Below are 23,898 nucleotides of genomic sequence, written 5' to 3'. Positions count from 1 at the left end.
TGGACGAACGCTTGCGTTCCGTCTAACAGGCTGACGATTTTGGAAGCACCCAACAGCTCAACATGAGCAGTGAGTGCGAGTCCTCGGACGATGATCGGGAGGAACCCGACGCCGACGCAAACCCTCGCCATAGGGCAAAAGGGAAGCGTAAGGAAACGGACTCCCAACCGAGAAGGCATTTTGAAGAAACATTCAAACCAAAAAACACAGGTGGAAATCCACGTGACTTTTCGAAAACATTTACACCAACTGCTGCAAAGGCGGGAACATCCAAATTTGCAAGGGACATTGCGGAAGCAATCGTCCCGAAAAGTGCCAAACAGATGTCCAACATCGGCACTTACGATGGTATATCTGATCCAGACGATCATTTGAACAGGTTCATAGCGGGGGCAACCGTCAGTAGTTGGACGGAACCTACGTGGTGTTACATGTTCCAAATGACGCTTGTTGGGGCAGCTAGAGCATGGTTCGATCGTCTACCGGTCCACCACATCTATGATTGGGCAGACTTCCAGCAGAAGTTTAGCCAACACTTCAGCCAGCAAAGAAAATATACCGAGGAGCAATGGACAATCCTCAATTGCATTCGAGAAAAAGATGAATCTTGCCAGACTTCATCACTCGCTTCAACTCAAAGAAGCTAAGTCTGGGTAATATCAGCGAAGATCTTGTTCGCGCTGCTTTCATCCAGGGCGCGAACGACCCAGAGCTCATCCGCACCTTAACAGGTAAAGATGGCATGCCATCCACATGGGATGCCATCATGACAGCAGCAAAACGCTTTGCGGAAACAGAGAAGCAACTGGGTAAAGATCTCCCCCAGAACACAAACCTCTACACCCAGAAAACAAGAGAAGACAACGTCCTTACCGCCCGACTAAACAAAAAGCGGAAGCTAGGCATTTGGCAGTCAAGGGTAAACTTTGACACCTCATCCGGCTTGCAACATCGGTTGGGCGGAAGGGATAACGTACAGTCAAACCGGAACTCCAGATGGACGCCACTCACCAAAAGCGTCACCGAGATATTCGCCACATAGAGGCTCCCATGGCCAAAGGCTCCAATAATCCGACATCATCACAACGCTGATCAGAGCAAATACTGTGACTTCCACAGGACAAGAGGCCACACCACCGAGGAATGCTTAGACGTAAAGGACATGGTCGAAGCATTTGTCAGAGATGGGACGCTCGCGCACCTCGTGGCGCAATGAACGCTGAGCAGGCTGATGCGTGTAGAACCCCAGTTGGGGAAAACACGAATAAAATTGCAGCTTCAATGGAGACTACATACTGCGCAAACAACGAGATCCCGAACCAGGTGCGTATCGGCTCGATGGCACTCCCATCCCAACAACATGGAAGGGAGCTCAATTACACAGTTTGCATGTAGATCAATTCCAAATTTGTAAAGAAAAGGCCAAGAGCCACTTCTAATGGAAATGATTCTCCTTAGAACATCGACGCTGATGATTTTACATTTATACTTTTATGAACTTTCAACACGGATATGCCGGTTTTCACCGCATAATTACGTGGAAAGTCGTTGCGTGGGGAAGGCGGCAAAACCCGCATAAACCCAAAAAACGGCAAACCTTCACGCAGGTCAGTTGAAGGGTAAAGTTCAGTCATCCCACTAAATGAAAGTGCCGGTCTATCCGCATGAATCATGATAGAGGAAACTGAACACTAACCTATTAACAACCGCGCGTCGAACGGTTAATTTATTCAACACGGATATGCCGGTTTTCACCGCATAATTACGTGGAAAGTCGTTGCGTGGGGAAGGCGGCAAAACCCGCATAAACCCAAAAAACGGCAAACCTTCACGCAGGTCAGTTGAAGGGTAAAGTTCAGTCATCCCACTAAATGAAAGTGCCGGTCTATCCGCATGAATCATGATAGAGGAAACTGAACACTAACCTATTAACAACCGCGCGTCGAACGGTTAATTTATTCAACACGGATATGCCGGTTTTCACCGCATAATTACGTGGAAAGTCGTTGCGTGGGGAAGGCGGCAAAACCCGCATAAACCCAAAAAACGGCAAACCTTCACGCAGGTCAGTCATAGGTAAACTTTGGTCAAATGAAAGTGCCGGTCCTAACCGCACAAATCATGAGAGGAAACCGAACCTATTGACAACCGCGCGTCGAACGGTTAACTTATTCAAAACAGAGAATTTCTAACAAAAAGATGAGGAAAACCTCTACGCAGGTCAGATATAGGTAAAGTTTAGCCATCCTACTAAGTGCAACTGACGGTCCTACCCACACAATCACGAAAGAGGAAGCAAAACTTCAACCTATTATCTACCACGTTCAAAGGTTAACTTATTCTAAACACTTGGAAAATTGCTAATTTAAACTAAAGTATGCAAGTCATATAACGTTTATAAAGCAAGGAATCCAGTGAAAATAGCGGTCTTACCCGCAAAAAGATTTATATTTCATAATATTCATTACAAGAATGGCCGGGTAACTACCCGCCTACAAGAATATAAAGCTATACAAGCTAAACCTATCCTAACAGTGGGAAGGGATCTTCAGGATCAAGCTCCAGGGCCACTTCCACTTGGACCAGCACCATCAGTAGAGCGTGGCAGTTCAAGGAAAGCTTTAAGGATAGCTAGCCCATCATCAGCAGCAGCAGCTTCGTTCACCTTCTCCACCACAGGATGCGGGAAGGCGGCATACTGATTCACTGCTTGGTCGTAAACAGCTTCAGTATCCACATCAAATAAAGGGAAGTTGGAAGGCGGGATGCCTTTCTCAACGAACCCTAGACCAAGCAGGAAGCCGGCCTTTTCCCCATCCTCATGAGAAGCGTTGAGGGCTGCGCTCATAGCATCGTCATAAGACGTATCCGCGAAGACCCGATGCACAACCTATAAAAAAGAAAATACAAGTATCAGAACCTTTTCTATTTACAAAGAAAAGCGTAAAGACATGAAAAGCTTACCTGAGACAACGCTTCTCGAAGAAGCCAATCCTTGGCAACCAGAGCTTCTTGGAGGGCGGCTTGAGCTTGGTTACAGGCGCGTTCGGCTTCACTCTTATTGAGGTTGGCAAGCAACACTTCCTTTGCAGCAGCCTCTTCAACGCCCTTTAGCTTCCGCTCAGTGTGGTCAAGCACACCCCTCTGGTCCAGGATCTCTTGGAGCTTCTTCGCGTCTTCCATCGCCAAGGCATCATGAGCCTGCTGGAGAGCCTCTAATTTGGCTTTAAGCTCCTCATTCTCCACGCGTAGAGGCTCAGCAACAGCTTCAGCCTTGGTGGCCCTTTCAGTTGCGTTCCTAGCAGTTTCCTTAGCCAGCCGAAGCTGTTCGTTAACAGCTTGGGCAGCCTTGGAACGGGCCTCGAGACGGGCCTGAACTTCAACTTCAAGGGCCTTGAACGCCTTCTCCTTCTCCGCAGCAGCCGCGGAGAGCCTCCTATTCTCCTCCCGGACAGCCCGCGCCTGAGCTACTTCTTGAATGCGAGCTGCTTTCAACTTGTCGTTTTCACGACAAAGCAGCTCGACACGCGGCTGCATCCGGGCCAGGAGAACCCGAAGCTCATTGGTTAGCCTACCCTCCTGGTAGCTAGCCATGGCTTCCCCCAACGCACCACTGGGAGCTGCGTGACGAGCCCACTCCACGCACTCCACAGGTGTGCGAAGGGTTGTTCCTCGGCGGATGTTCCATCGTGGAACATACACTTCATTGGAATCCGACACTGCAAAAAACAAAAGCAGTTAGGAAAAGATGATAAAAATATAAAAGGGCCAAAAGAACCCTACGCACCTGTAGGGTCAACAACAGGCCGATAGCCGCCAAACCCATCACCTGAACCCAAGGGAAATCCATCCAAGAGGTCAGGCAGATGGGAAGGAGGCAGGGGTTGGCGATAAGCCCCATGCATACCTGAAGGATCGGCCGTCGTTGCCGATGACGGAGGAGGCATGGTAAAAGCCGTCGCAGTCGCCGCTGCGGAATCCGCAGCAAAGGTAACCGCCGGCTCAGTGAAAGATGCGGTAAAAATGGCACTGACAGCCGGCGGTGATGTCATCACAGCCGGAACAGTCGGCTCAACGGAGTGAGCAACTGAACCAGCGGAAGCAGGCGCAGGCGCAGCCGCCTGGGTCGTCGCCTCAGGTAGGCTGACCAAGCCTACCGTCATGGGCAGGGGGGTACTCCTCCCCGCTCCACCCTGGAATGCGTCAACATCCACGCCTGCACAAAGAAGATAAGTATTAATGATGGAAAGCTATGAAGTTAAAAATAAAGTTTGTACTTACGGGTTGTCTTGAGCCTAAAAGTGCGGACAGGCGGGGATGAACCCGATGGAGCCGGCCTCTTTGCGCCGCTCACCGTTGTCATCCTGGGCCCTCCGGAGGTGACAATCGTCGCAGCCTCCGGAGCGGTGGTCTTATCACCACCGGGGTTCCCCGCCACCTCCTCGCTCTCGGCCTCTGAGTCAGACCGAGGCACCGGATCGGCAGTGGAGGCCACCTTCTCCTTCCCCTTCCCGCCGGCAGCCTTCTTCTTCCGCACCAACGGAGGACCATCTGTGGATTCCTCATCAGAACATAAGATTAGAGGAATTCCAGCAGAGGTTTCAACATTGAGGGGTCGAGGGTTGAATAGCGCCTTACCTGGCCGCCTGGCGCTAAGGATCTCGTGGCCTAGCGGGTAGACCTCCACGAACCGATCCGCCGTTTATTCTAGGATGGGCAACTCGTTCTCATCTAGAGCACGAGTACCCATCCGAGCGGGACTGTCAGCCTCCCGCGGATACAGGAGCGACTGCAAGTCGTTCCCCTCTGAAATAAACAGGAAAGAAGTTAGAAGAGATTCTAAATCAACAAAAAGAAACAGAGCATACCGTAAGGAACAGAGTTCAAACCGTATTCGAGGACGATCGGGATCTTTCGCGCATCCGCATCCTTCCACACCCGGCTCATCCCGAGCATCACCATCCCGGACTCCGCAAACCGGTAAACCGGAGATTGGACTCGGGATATCTTCGAGAACCATTCCGCCTCCTGGTAGTTGGAGGCGTGAAGGCTGGGAAGTGCTTGCCCATTCTTGAACTTCATGGCAAGGGGGATGGCGCGAGCGGAGATGAAGAAGAACTCCCGCTTCCATGAGCGAAGACTGCGCTCGGTTGCGCTAATCTTCAAACCCTTGATCCGGGTTATCAGAGTATACCACCCCTGGATGCACCTCCAGGAGTAGAAGGTCATCAGGCGGTCGACAAAGGGCTCAATGCCCAGAATCCGGCACACCCACTCGAAGTGGCGAATCTTCGCGATCGCCATCGGGTGCACCTCGGTCAGGTGCACACAGTGCCTTTCCAGGACACGGTACACAAACTTTGTCAATGGGAACCTAAGATTCCCATAAACAAAGAATGCAGCATATACCCCGATCTTGCCTCTGGGGGCATCATACACCGTCTGATGGGGTTCAGGAAACTCAGGCTCGAGAGACTCGAGCATGAACTTCCTGACGATGTACTGATATAAATCGACAGGCAGAGCACACTGGCACTCGCCAGCAGTACTCTTGTCATCGGCGTACACCCCAGCCTCCTGGGCTGTAGCTTCGAGATCGTGAGAAGACATCTTGCAGATGAAAGAAGAAAACGATTTCAAGAGAATGCTTGCCTGAAAAGGTGAGTATTCGCCGGAAATCGTTTTGAAGATGAAGAGAAGTGAAAGTGTGGATTACAAAGAACCCTCTCCCCCTTTATATACTAATCGCAATTAATGCGAGGAATTTAATGCGGAAGAGAGAGAAATCGAAGGTGCAATGAAACTATGACACGTGGCAAAAAGCAAGCTGGCAACAGCTGTTGAAAGGACGCGTACCATTAATTTCGCGGCCACGCGCCCGAAAAATCGCGCCCACGCGCCTGAAAAAGCGTCTGGAATGACCATGTACTGTCACGTCACCATAACTTCCTGCACGTCCTGAAAGTCAGAAGAAACCGTCGCACGACGTTTCAGAGGTTTGGACTGTTCTTATCCTTTCACCAACTCTTCGAATTTCAAAAATTCAAAAAGATTCAAAAGTAAGCGGGAATATACCCCTTACCTTGGCAACCAAGTAACTATAAGACGGGTGCGGGTACAGTGTCAAGGCAAAACCCTTCACATACTTAGCACCCGCAGGGAATTGAAGCCAAGAATACCTCGGCAACCAAGTAACTATAAGACGGGTGCGGGTACAGTGTTAAGGCAAAACCCTTCACATACCTAGCACCTGCAGGGAATTGACGCCAGGAATACCTCGGCAACCAAGTAACTATAAGACGGGTGCGGGTACAGTGTTAAGGCAAAACCCTTCACATACCTAGCACCTGCAGGGAATTGACGCCAGGAATATCTTGGGAGTAAAGTAACTATAAGACGAGTGCGGGTACAGTGTCAAGGCAAAACCCTTCACATACCTAGCACTCCGCAGGGAAATGAAACCAAGAAGGATCTTCTGGGCCATGCTTGCGAAAACGGGAATAACATCCCCGCATAGCGGGAACGTCGAGAACTAGATTGTTTGAAGCTTCAAGATGGAATTGGTGGTTTTAACATAATTGATCACTATGTTCAAAACTACCAAAACCTCATGGAGAATCTACACAAGAGGTACTCAACGCTCCTGACTTGCGAGGAGGTTACAGACCTACCCGCATCATACCCAAAGATCAAGCAGAACAGTGGGAAATTCTGCGTGACATTAGGACTTCCGCGGGAAGAATCCCCATGGAAAACCTTAAAACTTAACCCTTTTCAAAAACCCTTTGCTTAAGTCCAAAAGTTCACCTCACTTTATTAAACATTCATGAGAAGAACATTGGACTGGGGGGACTTGAAGAGGTAGGTCCCAGCAGAGCCCAGTTGGACCCGCAAGACTCACCTTGAAAAGGGATGTTTGCGCAGTTGAACCCGCAAGACTCCTTAACGGACGTCTGTGCGGTTGAACCCGCAAGACTTAACTAAAGGAACGTCTGCGCAGAAACCAACTGGATCAGCAGGACCCACCACGCTCAGAGACGTGACGTCATCACGCGCGGTACGCAAGCTGTCCCCGCAGAAAACGCCTCCCAATGGTTTCCAAGTACTCCGCCTGTTCCCGCAGTTACGGATACCAGCCATCAGGGAAGGCTACCCGCGCAGCATGGCTACACGCACAAGGCTTAACTCTCATAATAATTCAGCAGTCACCTGAAGAAGGAATGAGCAAGCCGGGAACAGTCCCGCACAAAGGCGGGAGGGGGAATACTCCCGCCCAAATGAGCCAGTCCGTACGATACTGAAAGATCTTTTGTACTGTACCTGACGAGGTACGGGCAAAAGATCTGACCAAAGATACGACAGCTCATTGACAACAGTATGGCGAGCAGCATGCTCTTGTACTGTATGTCACTATTAGCCGCTACCTACTCACCAACTCCTGTCATACCACGTGCATAGCCTGTAGTTGGTGGAAAAGGAATAGTACACAGCAGGCCTGGTCACTATCAGCCGCTGCCTACCCACCAACTACCAGCATGGCACGTGCGTAGGCCACAGTTGGTAGAACAGGAATACTATTCAGCCGGCTACACCTCCTTGGAAACCTACCTTCGGCTATAAATACCCCAAATGGTATGATCATCTCATCTTATCATATACTATCTTGTATCTTACATATTATACCTGATATCTGCTCTAGCAATCTCTTAATATACATTTATATTTAAAGAGCAATCTAGTCTGATTCTCACGCCGGAGGGTGGTCACAAGGAGGAACCCCCCCCCCCCCCTTCTCAGTGACGAGCTCACAGTGTCTGTTTTGCAGGTTATCAGAAGAACCATCTTTGCCGGGTCTAACCCCTCGTGGGAAACATCTATCTAACCCCCAGGTTACCCGTAATCTGCCCGGGGTCGGTTAGTGTTTCTTCAGTGCAATTTGTGTGTTTAAAAAGTGAAAGTCATGAAAATTTGGAAGAAGATTGATGTGGGCCGCATGGTTTGGGTGCAATTTGTGTGTTTAAAAATGTGAAAGTCATGAAATTTTGGAAGAAGATTGATGGAACTTGTCAACTGTCATAAGAGGCGGGAGAAACCTTGGAAACAAAACTAGTGGGGGCCTAAATAAGGGAACGTCTCCCTTTAATATCGCACTTTTCAGTTTATATATTCGCATCTATGCAAACCGTTTGAACGAGTTTAATAGTATAAAAGAGGTTGTGGAGTTTAATAGTTTAATACAAAGTAAACACCTAAGACTAATGATGTGAGTTTATAGTTGATCTCAACTATACCAACTATGAAACTAAGCTCACCTTAATTCCAAGATGTCATACTCATTCATGACAAGTTGTAACGTTAAAAATCGTTGTGATGTTTGAGCTTAAGAGGATCCTTTTTATGAAAATAACGTAACGGTCACAACCAAAATAACAACACCTATCACAAAAAAGTAAAAGAAATTCATTCGAGTTGAAGTCATTAATTGTTTATATTATCACTAGGTAATCAACTCGTATTTATAAATAAACATTGAACAAGCAAACACGATTTTATATGACCATGAGTTATATTTGATGTATATAAATACTAAAAATGAATAGTGTAAAACAACCCCCGTAATACGAGGGATAAAAACTAGTTTAAGATAAATAAGTATATTGTCGTATTTCTCACCCACTCAACCCATTAACTTGGAAATTTTCAACAAGTCAACCCAATTAAAATTCTAATAAACCATATGAGACTCGGTTGGAAGCTGCTCAACTACCGCTTGGGGTTGTATAATGGAGTGGAATAATTTTGTACCTAAAAAGGCATGTATTCTTGCTTGGATGGCAGAAATGGAGAGGATATCTACTCCCTTTGGCCTTGAGTAGACGGAATAAGGTTACATGGTCGGTACTTTGTTCTATTTGTGAAAAATTGGAAGAGACGCCTAATCACATTTTCGTATCATGCAGGATTTTAAAAACAATATGGGATAAGGTGACAGGTTGGTGTAGGGTTCCAGATATATTCGTTTTTTGGTTTGGGATCTGTTTGAGAGTCATAGATTCATGACCTTTCCTCATGAACTTGACAAGGTATTTCATTTAGGGTTGTTCACGAGCAGAGCCGAACCGAGCAAAGGCTTGCTCGCTGCTTGATTCGTTTACAATTGAACCGAACCGAACGGTTGCAAATCGAAACGAGCCAAAATCGAACCGAACATTTTTCGATCGAACTTCGAGCGATTTTCGAGCATTATTTATTTCTTTTCCGCTCTAAAATTTTTAATCAGAAACAAGTCTGAAGACTGCAAGTAATATATTTCATAAACAAATTAGTAGTTTTTTGATAAACATGTAATAGGTTGTAAATTTGTAGGAGAAAAAAGTTTGAAATGAGATATAACGAACATCTAAACATTATAGTATTAGAGAGGAAGGGGCACTAGTTTGGATAATGTTTATGAGTTGCTTACCACATGACAAACTCATCCCTAACTATGTAGGTAGTTTGCCAAATTACAATTTGTGCCAAAGGTTTACCACATGGCAAACCCATTGGAGGGTTTTGAAAAATTAAACACTCATTAATATTTCAATGAAATTTTAATTTTAATAACATTTAATTGTTTTTTTTTTTAATTTAAACAAAAAAAAGTTTTAAGGTACTTATGGGTATGTGTTTCCAGTTATTTAATGGTTTATGGGTACTTAAGGGTATAAATGAAATAACTGTGTATGATTGGTCGGTGCATGGGCACTACCCATAAGTGCCTCCTCCCCTCTTATAAAAACTTGAATCGAACTATAAAACTATAAAATTGACGAAATAGAAAAAAATTAAAAAATTTAAAAGTTATATACTTATATTTTATGCGTGTTGTCTATATATTTATATATTTGTTCATATATGATTATATATAAAATAAATTAAAACGATTCGAGCTGAATTGGACCGAGCAAACCTTTGCTCGTTGCTTGGCTCGTTTACAAACCGAACCGAGCAGAGCAGCTCGTTTTGCAATTGAGCGAAGAAACGAACGGGTATTTTTCGAGCAATTTCCGAGCGAGTTCGAGCGACGAGCGGTTTGAACGACCCTAATTTCATGCCATATGCATAATGGTGCTTTGGTGTATTTGGATATTTGACAAGAAACCAACTATATTGAAATGCATGGTCGAAGAGATAAAATGATGTGGGTCCAAGTAGAGGTGCACACAGAAACCGGTTCAGTCCTAATCGATCCTAACCACCGGTTAGTAACCGGTTTGTATTTTTGATCTCAAAACCGGTTAACCGATTTTTTAATTATTATTTTATAAAAAACTGGTTATTAATCGATTAACCGGTCCGGTCTAACCGGTCAAAACCGATTTTCTAACCGGTCAAAACCGGTTACTACCCTACCCGAAAAACTGGTCTAACCGGTTATTTCCCGCACAAAAAAAAAACGGTTACCAAATTAACCGGTTAACCGATTTGTGCACCTCTAGTTCCAAGTGTAGATGGTCGAACAATGATGTTTCCGGAGGCCCAAGATCGCGTTTCCAGATGTGCTTCACGAAATTGGGCATAACTTGGGCTACGGGCCTCCGTTTCAAGCGTGCTACCAATCAAAACGACCATTGGAACGTGGGCCACATCGTGGTAACCTCCATAGGTAGGGTATCCTGTTTAGTTTTCTAAAATAAGCTTTCTAAATAGACTTTTGGGCCATTTTTATGTTTTTTTGGGTTTTTTCTTTTGAGCTGTTGTTTGGCCTGTGGTTATTTTTGTTGGCCCAAACCATTTTTGGATGTTTTATTAATATGTTGAGCCACCTTGTGATTGATCATTAATCAGTTTTAAATAAAAACGAAATGCCTTTTCAAATTCCTGTCTTTTGGGGTCGAATTTGAGGATTTGGGGAATGATCATCACGGGTATTCAAAGAATCGACGTGATTAATCTTTGTTTACTGTTAGTACGCTGCATCATAAAAGCACTTAGTTTCATATGGATTCATCATCGGGCGAAACGGGCTAGGCTTACTTGGGAAGGGTGGCATAATATCTGTTTTGATTGCTAAGGTGTGTATTTGGCATTGTGGTGTACGTAACTTTCGGGGCTAGGCGTGTTCTGTTTGGTGTATTTAATAAAATTTTGTTGGTCGTTTATAAAAAAAAATATATATATATCAATTGGGGTACATTTAAACTATTTAAAACTAGAGGGTATAACTTTAAACTTCTACCAGGTTCGAGGCAAGTCCAGTTCATAACTTGATATATTCCAACATTACCCCTTCAAATTACAAGCCTTACGCTCCAAGCATCCTCAAACCCCAATTCTCTCAGATCTGCTCCGACGATCACCGCCACCGCTGCCGGCCGCCTACATCCGCCGTGAAACACCTCTCGCCACCTCTCTCTCCGTCGTATAATACATCTGGTACGCTTCCTCCTTACTCACACATACACACGCTGTTAATTCTCACTCATAACATATCTATTTACCAGCCTTTGGTTACCTTACTGTTCGATTTTGAACGATTGCTAGGTTTAACGATTAGATCACGAATTTGGATCTGCTTTACACTATTATGCTGTGAAATTGTGTTATTAGGTTTAAATTGAAGGTTAGGTTTTAGTGAACGTGTTTAATAGTTACGAATGGCGATCTATGTGCATTGTATAAAGTTTTTGATAAGTTAGTGCTGAGTTTGGACTTTTGGTGGTAAATGTGTAGAGTTTTTTTAGGATTTGAGATTTTGTTGTTATTTTCGATGTTTACGAGTGTGATTTTGCAATTTGCGTACTCATTTTAAGTAGAATGATGTGCACGTACCAGTTTAGAATCGTACAGTCACCTAAATGGATAACAAAAGTTAATTATTGTATCAATAGGTTTAAATCAAAGGTTAGGTTTTAGCATACGCGGTTAATATCTACGAATGACAATCTATGTGGATTAAATATGATTTTCAAAAAATTATGGATGAATTTGGACTTTATTGTGAATTGTGTAGAGGTTGTGCAGGAGTTGAGATTTTTTTAGTTGTATTCGATGATTACAAGTGTGATTTTGCAACACCGAGTTTTGTCGTGTACTTATTCCAAGTGGAATGACGTACACATGCCAGTTTAGAATCCTACAGTCGCATATATTGATAACAAAAGTTATTTATTTTCATTGATTATGGAATTGAGCACTTGAGTGGATGATATAGTTGTGACTGTACATGCTTTTAGCCAAACATGGTTATATAAATCAATGTGCAAGAAGGAAAACATTTTAATAGTGCTCTGAGTACTTCTATATGTATAATATCATAAGTTGAAATTAGAATTCTGTTTGTGTAAATGTAATTATAGTTATACCTATGTGTTCAGTCAAGTGTGTTTTAGGGGAAAGTGTATATTAGACTTATTTATCTTCCTAGAATCTGCTGTATCTTTGCTAAGGAACAGCAATTTTTTGTGTTTTAGGTGTTTGAACATGTATGATCCTCTTGGAAATCCACCTGGAGGGGCAAGACCACCATCTAATACACCACAAACTCCTTTTGGGAATCCGTTTTATGGAGCCAGTTCAGGACTAATAAGAGGTGGACTTGGTGCATATGGAGAAAAGATATTAGGTTCAAGCTCTGAGTACGTGCAAAGTAATGTAAGTGACACTGCAGTTTACTGTTTGAATACATTTTTTTTATCTCTGATGCTAATTAATTTATGTGAAGTTTAAGGACAGTGTGGTCTCAGTGAGGGTGAGGGTGTTTATTGAACAATATTACTTAGTGTTATATTTTATACGGTTTCAGTGAGGGTGTTTTTAGATTAAATATAAAAGGCTTTTAACTATTAATAACTAAATGAACAGACAAAATACTTAATGGAAACTTTGAATCAAGTTTAAGAATTAGGGAGTAAACAAAACCACATTAGTTTTTTTTATTATTTTATTTGCTTCATGTATCTGTAACTTATCCACATTGCTTGTACAAAATTCAATGCAATCAGGCTGATGTTTGTCTATTCTGTTCACATCCTTATTTGAATTTAAGAAAATTTCTGAGAGCTCATTACACAAAAATATATCTTTTGGGAGCTTGTACTGCCACTGTTTATTTGTGCTGCGTTCAGTGTGTTCATATTGAGGACTGTTGTGTTATTAAATTTGTTTTCATGTCTTAGCATAATTGTTCCACCTTTTACTTCATCTGTCCTAATTTAAATGTGCTTTTTCGCGTGTTTTATCTAAAATTAATCAAGGCCTTTGGAGTTTCAATGATGCAGATTTGACTTTATTAGAAAGTAAATCTCTATTTTAAGTTATTTGATAGAAATTTTCTCATAATCAGTTAAGTGTTTTGAAATGCATGTTTTAGATCTTTCACACATGGTAATTCGGTATTTTCTAATTAAATCTATCAATTATAACATCTTTTGATGTTTAGTGCATGGTTATCAAAGTGTACCGTTAGTTTCTATTTGATTGAGCAGTGAATGCTAATCAGCGGATCAAATAATATTGCACATATCTATGCTTGACAATTGACACTCTGTATCTTATAGTTTTGTGTTGGATTCTTTGACTAGCATGTATAGTTCATTGATCACATAGTTAGTAGCAGCTTCATGAACAAAAGGTTTTTGTTATTTCTTGGTCAAAGTGTACACAACAATCTCACACTGTGATATGATATTTGTGATATTTAAGGTTTGATGTTTAGTTCTTCTCTGTTTTCTTTGTCAACAGATTAGTCGGTATTTCTCCGATCCCCAATATTATTTTCAAGTCAACGATCATTATGTGAGAAACAAACTGAAAGTCGTTCTATTCCCTTTCCTGCATAGGGTAAGTTTCATAGTTTCAGTTTATCATCAGTCAGCTTGCCTTCATCTCATTCTTTTATATATATATATTTAATTTTTTATCAACAGGGTCATTGGACAAGAATTACCGAACCCGTAGGGGGTAGACTATCATACAAACCCCCTATTTATGATATCAATGCTCCCGATTTGTATATCCCGTTAATGGCTTTTGGCACATATGTTGTTCTTGCTGGCTTTTCATTGGGACTACAAGGAAAGTAAGTATACCTTTACCATAACAATAATATTATTTTTAGGATTAATTTCATTATTTCTTATATATATCTTTCATGTATTACTCAACTAAAACTAAAAATTGCATATGTTCATATATACTCAACTTTAATAATTTTTTACTTAATGGCCATTTTACCCCTTTCCATTATTTTTTATAAACCTATTTTTTATTTGGATTTTGGTCGACATTGATTATAAACAAGCGAAGCAAATCGTCCCCCTCTTCTTTTGTTTTCTCAGTGACAGACAGTCGAACAATCGAATCTGTATGTTCGAATGTGATAATCGAATTCTAAACAGATAACCGAACCAGGTTTGATCACATGATAGTCAAACTATAAGCAATTTAATATTTTGAAAAAACTATTGTTTGTTTAGAAAGTAATTTTTAGCTAGAAATGGGTAAATAAAAAACTGGTAGTTAAAGAATAGTCATATGAAATTTTAAAGTTTTTGAAAAATTAGGGTACAATGGTCATTTGTTAATTTTTTTTTAGAGGTGGCAAATGGGTTGGGTTGGGTCGAACGAGTCATGGGTTGAAATGAGACATGGGTCAAAACGAGTATGAGTCAAAATGAGTTTGGGTCAAAACGAGTCAATTAAAAAAAGGGTTGTTTTGGTTTGGGTCAAATAGGTTAGTGTCAAACCGGGTTTTAAGTTTTTTTTTTGTGAACGAGAATAACGGCGGAAACATTTTAGTTTTTTTAGATTTTTTGTTTTTTACTTATATTTTAAGTTATGATTTTTTTAATTATTTTTTTTGAATTCTTTTTAGGGGTTTTCTATTAAGATCAAAAACCCTCGAAAAAATATTCAAAAATAATAATAAAAAAATTATAACTCAAAATATAAATCATAAACAAAAAAAGTAAAAACACTAAAATGTTTCATACGTTGTCCTCGTTCCATAAAAAAAATAAAAAATAAAAATAAAAAAAAACCATCTAGAATCGAATCGAAACCGAAAGAATCGACGAAAATGAAACAAAGAAATAAAAAGCCAAAACCGGACCACATTAATCGAAATCGAAAAAATCAATCAAAATGAAACTAAAAGAATTCAAACCGAACAAAAAACAAAACTGAAAAAACGAACAAAAACGAGTCTGGAATCGACCAGAAAGAAACAAAAGAAACCAAAACCCAACGCGTCACGGGTGAAAACTCGTGTTGACTTGAAACCTGAACCGAACCCGTTCCGATCTGAAACCCGTTTCGTGCCGAAACCTGTCTTGTACGAAAACCCATTCCGATCCGAAACCTGTCACATTTCCTTAGGACACTAACCCACATCGACCCATTTCTTTGAACTTGTCGACCCATTTTGACCCGAAAATAAAAGGATGGAATTTCAAATGACTCATTTTGACCCATTTATTTAAAACCTTTTACCTAAACCAACTTATTTAACTTTTAAAACAACTCAAATTGACTCATTTGAAAGGGTTTGGGTCAAGATTGCCACCCCTAATTTTTTTTAATGGATTGGGTATATTTGATAAATTAACTACTTTGTAGGGACATGTATGAAATCTTTTTATTATACTTTAACATGGGTATATATATATATGATATATGGGTATATATGATATGTTTCAAGTTTTAGGGGTATAGGATTAATTTCATATATACCCTTACAAATATTGCAAATATCATATATACCCAAGCAAAACTTAAAATATCATATATACCCTTACAAAGTAACTAAAATATCATATATGCCCTTATAAACTGAATTAAAGTATCATATATACCCCTATTAATTAATAATAATTTAATAAATGATCATTTTACCGTTATTTTCAAAAGTTTTAACTTTCATATATGCCCATTTTTAACGAATCGACCATTCTATCCCTTTCTATTAAATAATTTGTTTATACCCTATGTTATTATTTTAATTTTAATCGACGTTTCTCGCCTTTAACGCCAACCAAATTGTCTCTCGTAACTTCTTCAAAATTGTAAACCATTCGAAGATTTATCACATCGAATGGTCTACATTGTAAAACCTTTTATCGCATATAATCAACTAGAGTAATATGGTCATTTTTTAAGTTTTTTTAATGAATTGGGTATAAATGATATATTAATAATTTTGTAAGGGCATATACGATATTTTTAGTTTTGCATGGGTATATATGATATTTTCAATATTTGTAAGGGTATATATGAAATTGCCCCTATAATAAAACGCCCCCTTTTTCAGGATTAATGTTAATATAGTTAGGTAACAGTTATTAATTTGCAGGTTTACCCCAGAAGCATTGAACTGGCTGTTCATGAAGGGAGTAGTGGGATGGTTTTTACAGGTTTCACTTCTCAAAATGTCACTATTTTCATTGGGTGGCGCAGAGGCGCCTCTACTAGACATTGTAGCTTACGCTGGGTACGCGTTCACTGGATTATGCCTCGCGGTTCTTGGTAGAATCATCGTGTCATATTCCTACTACTTTTTGATGCCTTGGACTTGTCTGTGCATGGGAATCTTTCTGGTGAAAACTATGAAACGGGTCCTGTTTTCAGAGGTTAGAAGCTTCGATTCCAGCAGACACCATTACTTGCTGCTGTTTATCGCTTTAGCACAGTTTCCTCTCTTCATTTGGCTTGGGAATATCACCGTCAATTGGCTGTTTTAGAAAGTGTAGTAAAACTATCTTTTTTGTTTTGTTTTCAACGCATGGTGAATCTATTCTATTGATATCTCTTCTAGTGGGACTATGTAAAAGAAGGTTCTTTCAAGAGTTGCATATATGTGTTTTGGACATGTTACATGCTTATTAGCTTTATGAGTTATGAGAGTATTGTAATACATTTGGATATCAATGAAAATGGTATTGACACTAGTATTAATAGGGGGTGTTTGAATGATTTATTATATAGTTACTCTAGGGATTGGGGTTGATTCAATTATTTGTGATTGAAATAATGGAAGTTATAAAAAAGAATAAACAATGCCAAACGTGAATCATAGCATTGGATACCTTGAGGGTGAGACTTTGGAATCTTGTGGATGAATCATGAGTGAGTTGACAAATATGATGCTTTTGGTTAATATAATTACCATAAGAAAGAAGACAAGTCTCAACTTGTAAAAGTTGAAATTGTTTTTGACCTTTTACATATTTACAGATTAAGGGTTAAAGATAACTTGGTTTTGTTATGAGAAGGTTATTAAATTTATTATTAATTTTAATTTGTATATTTTAATTGTCAAAATTGCATTGGTGATAAAATGGTAATTAATAGAAAATTTGAAAATCGTTGAAACTTAAAGGTCATAAAAAATATTTAAATACAATTATTTAGTACAAATCTAGTTCCACAAGCTTACTTAATATTTAGAAAGACTTTATAAACTTTGTTTTTTTGAATTATATTATACAAAAAAAAAGGTTCACCGTGATAATTAGAGAAGTTAAAAATCGTTGAATGGTCATATTATATTAGATTAGATTCAGTTAAAAATGTAAATTTTCCGTGCAAATCTAGTTTCACAAACCTGTAGACTTTATAAACACTAATACTATTTACAAAAATGTATATATATTACAAGGGTGAGGCTACTGTACAATAACTGATTAACTTACAATAGGTACGCGAGACGTTCAAAGGCAAAAAAACAAAAACGCTCAAAGGAAAAAAAAATACTATAACGCTCAAAACTCTCAGCCAAAAACCTAAAACGCTCAGCAAAAAACCTAAAACGCTCAAAAACGGTTTTCGTGAAGAAAAGTAAAAAAATGATCGATTAACGATCCAAAATTGTTTATTTCGGTGAACCAATGATTAATTGGATATATGTATTGACGATTTCGAGATCTCGTGATGTGATTTCGTGGATCGATTTCATAAATATAAGTATTCTTGTACCTAACGTACGTTAAACAATTGTATTATATCTTTTCTCTATATTACAAAACTAATGGCGTGTTCGTTTCACGGAATAGAATGGAATTGAAATTGGAAATTACACAGGATTTGTAATTTGAAGGAATTGAGTTTGGAATCTGAACATTCCAATAGGAATTGGAATTGGAGGGAATTGAAATCCAGTTACATTCTTAATGTGTTCGTTTGACAAATGAATATAATCAGTTTTTTTAAACAAGGATAACGGCGAAAACATTTTAGTTTTTTTATATTTTATATTTATATTTTGCGTTATAATATTTTTATTATATATTTTTTTAATTTTTTTATGGGTTTTCTATTAAGATCAAAACTCCTTAAAAAAATATTCAAAAATAAAAATAAAAAAATCATAACTCAAAATATAAATAAAAAACAAAAAAGTAAAAAAACTAAAATGTTTTTGTCGTTATCCTCATTAAAAAAACTCGAGAAAATATTCTAATGAATTACCTTGAATTCCTCCACATTTTGGAAGGATTTGGAATTCCTTAATTTAAGGAATTTGAAAGAATTGAATTCCAATTCCAATTCTTTGAACCGAACGCACCAAAATAAAATTAAGATTTCAATTCCAACGAAACGAACACGCCATGTCATGGGATTTTAATTTCAATTCTTTTGAATTTCTACGAATTCCTTGAAACGAACGCGCCCTAAGAGTTTTATTTAGAGGCGCACAAACCGGTTTAAAACTCAAAACCGGGTTGGTTTGGTCAACAAAAGTCAAAACTGGTTTATGATTGGTTTCGGTTCGGGTTTTGATCGGTTTCGGTTCAGTTAACCGGTTTCGGTGAAGAAAATTATAAACCGCTTCCGAACCTACGGTTTCAATCAGTTCCAAACCGGTTTCTACATAATCCGTTTCAAACCGGTTAGGTTTCGGTTCGATTTTCGGGTCGGTTTGGTAAACCGGTTTAGTTGCCCACTCTAGTTTTATTATCTTTAGTTTGAGTATTGTATTTAATATATCTAATAGAAGGGGTTCTCAATATATAATAAATGCAATATTGATTACAATTGTATGTCTAAAGTCTAAATAAGTTATAACTTATAACAATGTCTTTAATACAATTACAATTCTTATAAAACAACAACGATATGCATCCAAGTGTGAACGTTTGAAGTAAGAACAAACTGTGAGATTATAACAACGTTTCAAAATCATTATAATAACGGAATAAGTTCACTTTAGTTTAATAGATGTATTTGCAGTCGTTCTAAAATAGACATAATGCATTCTAGAATGTGGTTACATTTCACATAAAACATTTTATTAATTTTTATAACAACCCATCCGGTATTAATATATAAAATTCTCACACATAATGAATATAGATGTTTGTGTGGATTTTTTATTGGATATTGAAAAAGAACATGTAAAAGGAAGGAAAGAAAGGTAGGCTTTTGTTTGGGGTTGGTGGCCACTAAGAGTAGTGGGATCAATGTTAATTCAACTCATTTCTCATAGAACACCACCACCTTTATGTTATATGTTATGTTTAACTAGTCAAACGAATAAATCAAGGTTTTCAAAATCCTATTCAGTCACATATGATTTCCTATATTGCTTTATTAGAAAAACCAGTATAATCTCTAGTATTGCTTTTATTTAACTGTTATCATAGTAACAAAGTTTGTGAAATCATGCGTAATTAATTAATTGCGGGTGTAAATCAACTGAGCTCCCGTTGAACTTAAGACTTAAGAGATCTCAAGGTCACTTTCACTCGTTTGAGCTTTATGTCTAAAGCTAGAGCTTCATTAGTGAGTACTTTTAAGTTTGGTTTAAGCCTGACTCGTTTATTCTATTAACTATTTTATTACTTTAGTAATATAAACATATACTTACTTTTATATATACTTATAATCTAAATACGTACATAGTATATATTCATAAGCAACACTCAACATTTGAGATAGTAGTATGGTGAGATTTTGTTGGATATGATTTGTTGTATAATATTTGTGACGTAATTATATATTTATTATATAAAACTATAATTATGGTAGCTATACAAACACCCGACTTATTTAGCCGGTCAAGTCTAGCCAAGTTTGTAATACGAAAATTATAAGCTTCAAACTCGTGTATTAATTAGACATAGTTAGGCCCAAACTCGTTTCGACACTAGCTTTTAAAACACCTATCTCAAATAATTAAGTCAAGAAAAAATCTACTTATTTAGGTTCATATGTTTGAATTTTGGTAAAGAGTAAGATAAATAATCGATAATCATGAAAAAAGCACTCATAAACATGGAGACTAAATAGTCACCCTCTCAAGATTACATGTTTCTCAAAAGCCAAGCTATAAAATCTACTTTCTATCATTTTTAATATGAAAGAAAAAGAACAAGCAAAAAGTATATAAATTAAAAAGTAAACAATTAAATAAAGTAGACAAAGAATTTTATTTTCAAGTTAAAAAAATGTAAATTCACGATATTGAGCTTTGTTTGATTGTCTTTAACAAGATCACGCACAATGCTTATGTTTCTGCTTCTTTTGTTGACTTTGGTGTTTAGAACAAAATTTGTTTGTATTTTTAATCATATTGGTCTTCATTTTTGTACTTCACAGTTGAAGTTATCCTGTAACGTGGCTGGAATGAATTTAGTATAAAAATACTTTAATTTAAATATAGATTTGTTTCAAAAAATATCGATATATTGAAAAATAAAAACTAAAACATAGTCGGAGTTGGCTCGTACAACGTGAAAGTAATTTTGTACATGTATATCTACAATATATTGTTGTTGGTAATCTTGTATTAATAATAACCAGAAAATAAAGAAATAATCGACACAGTAAATCGGGCTTGTGTTTAACACAATTCCCTTAAACAGATTCTCGGTTTGTTTCCAGGGTACTCAGGTTCGAAATAGAATCGGTGCTCTGCCGGACTCGAACACTTGTCTGAAACGAAAGTCAACAAAAGATGATTTTTTTTATTTACATAAGATAGACATAGACATTCGTATGTAAAAAAGTAAAATTTTGAAAAATATAAACTATTGATAGACAAATTAAGCGATTTAAATATTCTTTTTTCCTACAATAATATAATCTTTTATAATATAATCTTTTGTAATGATTTTCTACCTGTATACCTTTATAGTAGAAAAATGTGTTTACCTCTTAACACTTCAACCGCAAAATAAGTAATGACTAGGGGTGACAATCTTGACTCAAACCCTTTCAAATGAGCCAATTTGAGTTGTTTTAAAAGTTAAATGAGTTGGTTTGGGTAAAAAGTTTTAAATAAATGGGTCAAAATGAGTTATTTGAAATTTCATCATTTTATTTTCGAGTCAAAATGGGTCGACATGTTCAAAGAAATGGGTCGATGTGGGTTAGTGTCCTAAGGAAATGTGACAGGTTTCGAATCGGAACGGGTTTTCGTACAAGACAGGTTTCGGCACGAAACGGGTTTCAGATCGGAACGGGTTCGGTTCATGTTTCAAGTCAACACGAGTTTTCACCCGTGACGTGTTGGGTTTTGGTTTCTTCTGTTTCTTTCTGGTCGACTCCGGACTCGTTTTTGTTTGTTTTTTCAGTTTTGTTTTTGTTCGGTTTGAATTCTTTTAATTTCGTTTTGATTGATTTTTTCGATTTCGATTGATGTGGTCCGGTTTTGGCTTTTTGTTTCTTTGTTTCATTTTCGTCGATTCTTTTGGTTTCGGTTCGATTCTAGATGTTTTTTTATATGGAACGAGGACAACGTATGAAACATTTTAGTGTTTTTACTTTTTTTGTTTATGATTTATATTTTGAGTTATAATTTTTTTATTATTATTTTTGAATATTTTTTTAAGGGTTTTTAATCTTAATAGAAAATCCTTCAAAAAAAAATTCAAAAAAATAATTAAAAAAATCATAACTTAAAATATAAGTAAAAAACCAAAAATCTAAAAAAACTAAAATGTTTCCGCCGTTATTCTCGTTCACAAAAAAAAAAAAAAAAAACTCAAAACCCGGTTTGACCCTAACCTATTTTAACCCAAACCAAAACAACTCTTTTTTTAATTGACTCGTTTTGACCCAAACTCATTTTGACTCATACTCGTTTTGACCTATAACTCATTCAACTCATGACTTGTTAGACCCAACCCAACCCATTTGCCACCTCTAGTAATAACACAACAAAAGTAAAAGATGACAGAAGAAGATTTTAATGTATTGATAATATGTAAGTGATTGAACGGTAAAGTTCTTGTATGATTTAATTTGAACGATTTTGCTTTTATAAAAATTTAGACATTTATATATTGTTGTAAAATTTTGAACAGCCAATTAATAAACAGAAAAAAATTCTAGTTGATTTTAATTTTATGTCGTGTTCGTAGCAATCCAACTCATGTTCAATTTACGTCTAGCAATTTATTTTAATAAAAAAGGTATTATATTAACTACTATTTATGCGTAGGAGCCAACTAGGGACATATTATGCTTCCAAAGAATTTCAAATGTTTGGCCATAAGAAATGATAACCTAAAATCATGATTAATGCTAGCAAAATAGGAACCCAAAACCAATTTTCTAATCCCATGCTTAAGTCATATATGCGTATGTTTTAGTGTGAAAGAAAGTATGAAATTAAATTAAAATAAACTATATCTATTGATCGAAACCGAATACAGTGATTTATCATTTGTTATTTTGATCTAGTGTGTTGAACGTGTACATATGAAACAATCACAATTAAAATCAATGTTTATGATGGTTTTCTAGTATTTACTGTTACAATCAACTTTTGATACATATTTTATACTTGGCAAGCTAAAAATAGTGCATTTGTTAATTAAACGAGACACAGTAAAAATAAAGCATCACAATGAGTATAACTATCAGCATCATTCTCACAATTCCTTTCTGTATTTTAAGGGCTATTTTATTTTAAATCTTACTATTTACGAATTTATGTACATACTTTAGGTTTTGGTTCAAGCACACTTGATTTATTATCTTCTTAGAAAATTATGTATTTATTTATTTATATTCCTACAAAATAGACTTTTATCGGTGAATAATTCACTTATCGGGAAAATAAAACTCCGAAGAAACAATTAAATTTGAATTTCAATAGGATAACTAAGGCTACGTGTTATGTTCATCACTTGTTACTCACTGTTTTTATATTTTTTTAAATACAATTAAATTATGTACAACCTCTATAACATATGGCCAGAGTGATGAGTGGGATGGTGACCACACAAACCTGACCAAGGTCAGGGCATTCCCCGCAATCCAGCACATCCCCCCCCTCCCCCAAACACACACACACTTACGCACACACATGGAGTAAGAGGATTGAAATTGTTGCCGAAACTTGGGTATTGATATAACAAACTATTTAAATCTTTAAATCCTTTTCATTATTATGTTATAGATATGTTAACTCATATAATCTTAGTTGCAACTTATGATCTCCAGTTTATTTTATTTTAATTTTTATACAATTTAACAAAAATAACTTTTTAACTTCATACAAATTAGAATTAGAAACTAGGAAGTAAATTCAAATCTAACTTTTCAATATCTGTAAATATTAACCAATAAAAACATTGGATGACTAAAGTTTGAACGTATAATAATTATGCTTCACCTTTTTTTAACCATATTTAATTTTCTTGGTAAATTTGTCGTGACTTCATGCATTTCCTTTTTTGCTAAAAAGGAACCCCCATAATCTTAACAATGATTAGAAATCATTGATAATCATAATTTAGATAAAACCTAAACATATCAATACACACACCATTTAAGTTCTTTGATTTTAAATTTTCCTAAACTCTTGCTTAGCTTATTTTAACACTGATTGATATTTTTTTATTCAGATAAAAGTTTGATACAATCTATTTAACACCACTTCCAAGATCTGAACCCTCATCATTTTGATTA

At 37.7% G+C, this 23,898-nt stretch overlaps 1 protein-coding gene across 2 annotated transcripts; it reads left to right on the top strand.

Moving 5' to 3' along the window:
- Window positions 1–11,243: 11,243 nt before the first annotated feature.
- Window positions 11,244–16,925, top strand: LOC143598383 (uncharacterized). 2 transcript variants are annotated; one of them, XM_077076613.1, is made up of 5 exons: window positions 11,244–11,418; window positions 12,456–12,636; window positions 13,726–13,824; window positions 13,911–14,062; window positions 16,334–16,925. In XM_077076613.1, exons 2-5 carry the CDS (start codon window positions 12,466–12,468, stop codon window positions 16,719–16,721), a joined length of 810 nt encoding a protein of 269 aa, XP_076932728.1. In that variant the 5' UTR covers window positions 11,244–11,418; window positions 12,456–12,465; the 3' UTR covers window positions 16,722–16,925. The 2 variants fall into 2 exon arrangements, with proteins under 2 accessions (XP_076932728.1, XP_076932729.1); XM_077076614.1 differs by lacking the exon at window positions 11,244–11,418 and having other exon boundaries at window positions 12,303–12,636.
- The last annotated feature ends 6,973 nt before the right edge of the window (window positions 16,926–23,898 follow it).

This window comes from Bidens hawaiensis, unplaced genomic scaffold (genome assembly GCF_021521415.1).
Source record: "Bidens hawaiensis isolate Kalapana, Puna unplaced genomic scaffold, B.hawaiensis_p1.1 tig00050010_1, whole genome shotgun sequence".
Taxonomy (NCBI): domain Eukaryota; kingdom Viridiplantae; phylum Streptophyta; class Magnoliopsida; order Asterales; family Asteraceae; genus Bidens; species Bidens hawaiensis.
The sequence above is the reverse complement of the archived record's forward strand: the minus strand, read 5'-3'. Positions and strand labels throughout refer to the sequence as shown.